The sequence below is a fragment of the Rhinopithecus bieti genome, unplaced genomic scaffold (genome assembly GCF_001698545.2).
Source record: "Rhinopithecus bieti isolate Rb0 unplaced genomic scaffold, ASM169854v2 scaffold_1673, whole genome shotgun sequence".
In the NCBI taxonomy this organism is placed as follows: domain Eukaryota; kingdom Metazoa; phylum Chordata; class Mammalia; order Primates; family Cercopithecidae; genus Rhinopithecus; species Rhinopithecus bieti.
The window spans coordinates 4535056-4543527 of record NW_016804690.1 but is presented as its reverse complement, the minus strand read 5'-3'; the positions used below and the strand labels follow the sequence as shown (position 1 = coordinate 4543527).

The window sequence follows — 8472 nt, the reverse complement described above, 5'->3', positions numbered from 1 at the left end:
TTTTTTTTTTTTTTTTTTGAGACGGAGTCTCGCTCTATTGCCAGGCTGGAGTACATTGGCGCAATCGCAGCTCACTGCAGCCTCAGCCTCCCGGGTTCAAGTGATCCTGCTGCCTCAGCATCCCCCAAGGGGCTGAGACTACAGTCACGCACCACCATACCTGGCTAATTTTTGTATTTTTATAGAGACCGGGTTTTGCCATGTTGCCCAGGCTGGTCTTAAAGTCCTTAGCTCAAGTAATTCACCTACCTCAGCCTTCCAATGTGCTAGGATTGCAGGTGTGAACCACCGTGCCCACCCAGAATTAATTTATTCAATTGACAAAAATTGCATATATTATGTACAACATGTTTTGAAATATGTATGCATTGTGGAATGGCTAAATCTAGCTAATTAACATATATTTGTTGGGTTTTTCTTTACTCATTTTAAAATTAACTTTATTATTTTAAAAATATAAATAATTTATCTAGAATCTCAAAATAGAACCTAATTATAGAACATAATGCTTACTAAAGTACATTTAGTAGACTTTATTTAGAACATGATGTTTTCATAATTCACAGTATAAAGGAAGGAAGGAAGTCTTGCTCTCTAAATATTAGTGAGACTTGCTATCTTAATGAGATAAAGCTTCGTGCCTTAAAAATGTTTCATGTTTCTTTTGGATACATTGAACAAATTTTTCTTTTGTTCTGATTCCTATACATATGTAACAAGGAAAAAAAATCTGAAGTATGTTGTTTTATTTACAATAGCCTTTTTGAAATTGGATTTTTAAAAATGATTGCAGGATCGCTTTTCATTGGTGTAGCTAATGTGTAGTTACGTTGTTTCTCGTAAGTGTAATTAGGTAAGCTAAAAGAAAAACCTTTCTTCCTCGCTAAGAGACTTTTGTTAGTTTTTTTAAAAGTTTTTTAAATTTGCAAATAAAGTATATATAAAACACAAAATTACATTTCTTATATTAAAATATGTTCTATATCTAACTAAATTACTAATATCGCTATAAAAAATGTAGCAATTAAATGAACTTTAGATTAGAGGTGTCTGACTAAACTTGGTGGGATTTTATGGTTGCTTTAATAACATGCCAACAGCAAAATTGGAATATTTCTTTCTTAATGCTTTTAGTTAATACTTAGTAAGTTACTTGAATATAGTTAAATAACATTTAAAATGTCACTGAATTTTCTGATATTTAGGAATATGAAAAGAACTCATTTTATTTTTTTAAAATAGATGTGGGGTCTTTACTATGTTGCCCAGGCTGGTCTTGAACTCTTGGGCTCAAGTGATCCTCTTGCCTTGGCCACCCAAAGTGCTAGGATTGTAGTCATGAGCCACCATGCCAGGCCAAGAATATGAAAAAGAGCTTAGTTTTATTAAAGCTGAATTTAGGATTCTCAAATATGGATGTGGAGCTGGGTGTGGTGGCTCACAACCCATAATCCCAGCATTTTGGGAGGCTAAGACTGGAGGATTGCGTGAGGCCAGGCGTTCAAGACCAGCCTGAGCAACAAAGCGAGATTCCCATCTCTAGAGGGGGTGGGAAAAAAAAAAAAAAAAAAGCAGGGCATCTTGGCATGGGCCTGTAGTCCCAGCTACTCGGGAGGCTGAGGCGGGAGAATTACATGACACAGGAGTTCAAGGCTTCAAGTGAGCTATGATCATGCCACTGCAATCCAACTTGGGCTACCGAGTGACACCTTGTCTCAAAAAAATGTAATTAATTAATTAAAATGGATATATTTCATCTACAGTCACAAAGTTACTCACTTTTCGTTAGTTATTAGGACTTTTTCTGTTAAGAATAAAAACTTTCACCTAGTCTTCTTCATCACAACTTTTTCCAATGTTTATGGAAACTGAAACTCAAAAAATAATATGATTTATTCCTGTCATTTTCCAGTAAATCATAGGTAGAGTCTGGTTTTTGGACTTAGTACTTGCTGTGTCAACATACTAATCTCCTGAGACTGCCTAGTTTCTCACTTCATCTCTGATACGCAGTCTTCACTCTATGCCTGGGTAAAAGAGCCTTTCTGCCATTGCTTAGCAAACTCCAGAGAGTAAGAGTGTGAATTCAGTTACAGTGTTGTCTTTATAGATGAGTTAGAGAGGCAGAATAAAGAAGTAAAAACACCACACCAAACTATGTATGATTTAGGAAACACAAATTCAAGCCCTGTTTTTAACTGTTACTTGCTTAGCCTCATAATTTAAGGAACCCTAAGGTGTAGAACAAATCATCTGTCAAGACTCACTGTATATTTCTGTGAATCCAATTAGCAAGTGCTTGTAAAGTGCTTTGAAAAAGATATGTGGTATATGTATACATGCTTTTGGTTAATACTCTTTATCCTAACATTTCTACCGTATTTGCTAAATTAATATGACATTTGAGACATTTACTTTTACTTTGATATTATTTTATGTGTTTTCCAATACATTTACTGTTTTATTTTACTCTTTACCTAAACTTGCCAGTCTAATGATAACATTGTAAAAAAGAAAGGCAAATGACACCCATTTTTAGAATTATTATTTTTTAATGAGAATTTCATTAGTATGAAGTGTTATGTACTGTAATTGTGCATATATTTGCGTGTAAATGTACTTTACTAGTATCTCTCTTTTATGGTTGTAATCTTTTGTTTTTTTTTTTTTTTTTTTTTTGGTCTTTAGATTTATTCAGGTTTTTCTGTTATACTATGTTCATATTTTCTTAACTGAAAATGTTCTGGGCAAACTATGTAAAATAGTAATATGTAACTAAATACTATTGTCATATAACTAGGTAGTTATTACATAAGATTTTTATGATCTGATAACATAAAAGTTTATCTTTACTGTTAAAGTCCATCTAAAATGATTCAGTGTCTTAGAAACATACATTTATGCCCATTTTCTTATCTCATTGTAAGTTCTTCAAAGTACATGATGGTAGCATTATACTTTTAAAATCTATCCTTCATAGAATACCAACTTAGTGATATCCAGCTTTTATAAGGTATTTCAAATTTAAATTTGTAGAGCATATTTATTTGTTTATTTATTGTTTTTTTTTGAGACAGAGTCTCGCTCTGTTGCCTAGGCTGGAGTGCAGTAGCATGATCTCGGCTCACTGCAAGCTCTGCCTCCTGGGTTCGCGCCATTCTCCTGCCTCAGCCTCCCCAGTAGCTGGGACTACAGGCACCTGCCACCATGCCCGGCTAATTTTTTTTGTATTTAATAGAAATGGGGTTTCACCATGTTAGCCAGGATGGTCTCAATCTCCTGACCTCGTGATCCACCTGCCTCGGCCTCCCAAAGTGCTGGGATTACAGGCGTGAGCCACTGTGCCCGGCCTGTAGAGCATATTTAATTTATACTCATTTGATTTTGCTTTCCACAAAAATTTTTGGTAAACACTTCATTTATCTGTGAATTATCAGGCCCAGACCTCACGTCAAATAATCAGTTTGAATAATGCATACATAATATTTATTCAAATGTGCCAGATATTGTTCTATGTGTTTTATATTTATTAACTCAGTTAATATTCATAGGAAGTCTCTTAATGATGCTTTTACTATTTGTGTTTTACAAATGAGGAAACTGAGGCACAGAAATGTTAAGCGCCTTGCCCGGGTTCAAATTGTGGAGCCAGAAATTAAGCCAAAGCCCCCTGCTGGCAGGATCCATGCTCTTGGCCATTATATGTACTCTGACTAAATGAAAAGCAACTAGAGGAAGCTGTAATAGCAACAAAGCTGCCATAATAAATTCAATATTCTAATAAATTAAAATGTTATTTTGTGAGAAACTATAGTATGATTTTTTTTCCTTGAGTTTAATTTTCAAATAATTTATTACTGTCTATCTTCCCAAAGATATGACCAGTTCTGTTACTTATTTGATAGGGGTTGATTGGTTTTCTGTCATGTGTTAGGTACTATACTAAGTTTTATATGTATGGTCTCATTTAGTTTGTAGTTGTTCGAGGGAAGTGTCTAGGATTACTACAATGTTAAGTTTCATCAGGGGAGGGTCTTGCGTATTTTGCCAACTGCTGTATCTCTAGTGCCCGTACCCAAGACACTGGAGGTGTTCAGTAGTTTCTGAACAATGAATTAGATTATTCTTAACAGAAGGGAAAGCTAGGTCTTAAAGAAGTTTTAGTACTTGTGCAAGATCATAAATACAAAGTGACAGTCAGAATATAAGCCTGGATATCTGTCATCACAGTCTTTGCTCTAGTATGGCATTGCATCTTATGCAGATGCCTGTAAGCAGGGAGGGAGTCCTGGAAAGTTTTCAAGCAGAGAATTAGTGTGATAAAAGCAGTTTAGGAATGCATCTATTTCAAGGTCTGTTTTGTAAATTAAAGGGATGAGGGTAGGGGGAAGTGCTCTCAGACCATTGATTGCATCAGTTTAGTTTTCAGGGAATGAGGTTGGATTGATAGAGTGTGAGTGGGAACCACTGTAAACTTTCAAAGGTAGAACTGAGAGTATGTGTTGGTTTAATTTAGGCAGAAATCAGAAGAGGAAAGATAATTAGGATGTTTCGAGTATAAGTACCTGTATAGAAAATAGATTAGTAAGAAATAGGTAAATCAGTAATGGAAACAGGGTGGTCAGAAGAAGCCCTTTTTTTTTTCTTTTTAAGGATATGTATAATCAATTTTTTATTTATATTGAATTTAAAATGATAGCAGCTTTTCAAACTAAGGTTTGAGGAAAAAGATAGGAAAAGAAATCACTATTTGTTAATTTTAAAATGTTTGTTATTCATCACAATAGTTAATTTAATAATTCTGCCATGTCCCCCCTGAAATAGCCAAACCATAGAGCATATTGTTAAACTAGTGGAACAGCACGGCAGTGATATCTGGTGGACTCTTCCCCCTGAGCAACTTCTTCCAAAAGAAGTCTTATCTGAGGTAAATTTCTGTTTGTATTTAACAGCTTTTGTGGTATTACAGGACTTGATGACAACAAGAGAAATTCTTGAGAGTTAAAAAAGCATCTTATGTAAAGTTAACAAATTTATTTACTGTAAATTAGAAGCTAATGTAGTTTGAAAGTAGACATTTTGTTTAACTATAGAGCTGTAGTATTTAAGGCTGGGTGTGATGGCTCACACCTGTAATCCCAGCACTTTGAAAGGTTGAGGCAGGCAGATAGCTTGAGTCCATGAGTTTGAGACGAGCCTGGGCTGTTAACATGGCAAAACCCTGTCTCTACAAAAAAAAAAAAAAGTATAAAAAATAGCTGGGCATTGTGGCATGCGCCTGTAGTTCCAACTACTTGGGAAGTTGAGGTGGGAGGATGGCTTGAGCCTGGAAGACAGGTTGCAGTGAGCTGAGATTGGGCCACTGCACTGCAGCCTGGGTTACAGAGTGAGAGCCTGTCCCCACAAAACAAAGTGTAGTATTAGGTCGGGCGCAGTGGTGCACACCTGTAATCCCAGCACTTTGGGAAGCCGAGAAGGGCGGATCACCTGAGGTCAGGAATTCAAAACCAGCCTGGCCAATATGGTGAAACCTCATCTCTGCTAAAAAAAAAAAAAAAAAAAAAAAAGGCTGGGCTCGGTGGCTCACGCCTGTAATCCCAGCACTTTGGGAGGCCGAGGTGGGTGGATCACGAAGTCAGGAGATCAAGACCATCCTGGCTAACATGGTGAAACCCCGTCTCTACTAAAAATACAAAAAATTAGCTGGGCGCGATGGCGAGCCCCTGTAGTCCCAGCTACTCGGGAGGTTAAGACAGGAGAATGGCGTGAACCCGGGAGGCAGAGCTTGCAGTGAGCAGAGATTGCGCCACTGCACCGTAGCCTGGGCAACAGAGTGAAACTCTGTCTNAATCCTAAATTCAGCTTTAATAAAACTAAGCTCTTTTTCATATTCTTGGCCTGGCATGGTGGCTCATGACTACAATCCTAGCACTTTGGGTGGCCAAGGCAAGAGGATCACTTGAGCCCAAGAGTTCAAGACCAGCCTGGGCAACATAGTAAAGACCCCACATCTATTTTAAAAAAATAAAAATGAGTTCTTTTTCATATTCCTAAATATCAGAAAATTCAGTGACATTTTAAATGTTATTTAACTATATTCAAGTAACTTACTAAGTATTAACTAAAAGCATTAAGAAAGAAATATTCCAATTTTGCTGTTGGCATGTTATTAAAGCAACCATAAAATCCCACCAAGTTTAGTCAGACACCTCTAATCTAAAGTTCATTTTAATTGCTACATTTTTTATAGCGATATTAGTAATTTAGTTAGATATAGAACATATTTTAATATAAGAAATGTAATTTTGTGTTTTATATATACTTTATTTGCAAATTTAAAAAACTTTTAAAAAAACTAACAAAAGTCTCTTAGCGAGGAAGAAAGGTTTTTCTTTTAGCTTACCTAATTACACTTACGAGAAACAACGTAACTACACATTAGCTACACCAATGAAAAGCGATCCTGCAATCATTTTTAAAAATCCAATTTCAAAAAGGCTATTGTAAATAAAACAACATACTTCAGATTTTTTTTCCTTGTTACATATGTATAGGAATCAGAACAAAAGAAAAATTTGTTCAATGTATCCAAAAGAAACATGAAACATTTTTAAGGCACGAAGCTTTATCTCATTAAGATAGCAAGTCTCACTAATATTTAGAGAGCAAGACTTCCTTCCTTCCTTTATACTGTGAATTATGAAAACATCATGTTCTAAATAAAGTCTACTAAATGTACTTTAGTAAGCATTATGTTCTATAATTAGGTTCTATTTTGAGATTCTAGATAAATTATTTATATTTTTAAAATAATAAAGTTAATTTTAAAATGAGTAAAGAAAACCCAACAAATATATGTTAATTAGCTAGATTTAGCCATTCCACAATGCATACATATTTCAAAACATGTTGTACATAATATATGCAATTTTGTCAATTGAATAAATTAATTCTGGGTGGGCACGGTGGTTCACACCTGCAATCCTAGCACATTGGAAGGCTGAGGTAGGTGAATTACTTGAGCTAAGGACTTTAAGACCAGCCTGGGCAACATGGCAAAACCCGGTCTCTATAAAATACAAAATTAGCCAGGTATGGTGGTGCGTGACTGTAGTCTCAGCCCCTTGGGGATGCTGAGGCAGCAGGATCACTTGAACCCGGGAGGCTGAGGCTGCAGTGAGCTGCGATTGCGCCAATGTACTCCAGCCTGGCAATAGAGCGAGACTCCGTCTCAAAAAAAAAAAAACAAAACAAAGAAAGTGTGACAGAGAGTTTTGAGGCCAGGCGCGGTGACTCACGCCTGTAATCTCAGCACTTTCGGAGGCTGAAGCGGGCGGATCACGAGGTCAGGAGACCGAGACCATCCTGGCTAACACGGTGAAACTCCCTCTCTACTAAAAATACAAAAAATTAGAGGGGCAAGGTGGCGGGCACCTGTAGTCCCAGCTACTCGGGAGGCTCAGGCAGGAGAATGGCCTGAACCCGGGAGGTGGAGCTTGCAGTGAGCCGAGATCGTGCCACTGCACTCCAGCCTGGGCGACAGAGCGAGACTCAGTCTCAAAACAAACAAAACAAAACAAAGAAAGTGTGACAGAGAGTTTTGAGGGCAGGCGCGGTGGCTCACTCCTGTAATCCCAGCACTTTGGGAGGCCGAGGCGGGCGGATTACCTGACGTGGGGAGTTGGAGACCAGCCTGACCTACATGGAGAAACCCCATCTCTACTAGAAATACAAAAATTAGCCAGGCATGGTGGCGCATGCCTGTCATCCCAGCTACTTGAGAGAATGAAAAAGGAGAATCGCTTAAACCCGGGAGGCAGAGATTGCAGTGAGCCAAGATCCCACCATTGCACTCCAGCCTGGGGAACAAGAGCAAGACTCCGTCTTAAAAAAAAAAAAAAAGTGTGACAGAGAGTTTTGAAAACAAAATTACAATAAAATAAACAGACATATAACCCACAAACTTGGGCTAGGTATAATGACGATAAAACAAAGATAAATTTAATGTTCAAACAAAATATAAAAGATAATTTGAAAATGTATATAAAGTTAACTATGAACAAGTGCTCAAAAGATACTCATTATAGAGATGTGACAAACATCTAACAAAATCCGAACGTTGGATATGTTATGTTCATTTGCTTTTCATACACAAGGAACTAGGCAACCATTAAGAGCTAAGCTGACATTTTAACAGGTGCATATTCATTCTTCTAAAACTAATTAAATTACATCTTCTTTTGTATATCATTATGTTCCTTTATAAACAACTGTATTGGACATCTTAATACACATCTTCACACAAGAGTATTAGTCCTACTTCCTTTGGGTAAATACTTACAGGTGGAATTTTTTTTATAATAAAACCAAGATAATACTTAAAAGATTTTTTAAACAATTTTCTGTTTCCTAAAAAATTTTTAAACAATTTTCTATTTCTTTGTGATATTAATATTCTTCAGAAAAAAATAC

At 36.5% G+C, this 8472-nt stretch overlaps 1 protein-coding gene across 1 annotated transcript in view; it reads left to right on the top strand.

Moving 5' to 3' along the window:
* IARS2 (isoleucyl-tRNA synthetase 2, mitochondrial) overlaps nucleotides 1-8472 on the top strand; it is an 80916-nt gene that overhangs the window by 45283 nt on the left and 27161 nt on the right. Inside the window, exon 13 of the mRNA XM_017870009.1 lies at nucleotides 4825-4927. Coding sequence (XP_017725498.1) covers nucleotides 4825-4927 — 103 coding nt within the window. The remainder of the gene's footprint in view (nucleotides 1-4824; nucleotides 4928-8472) is intronic.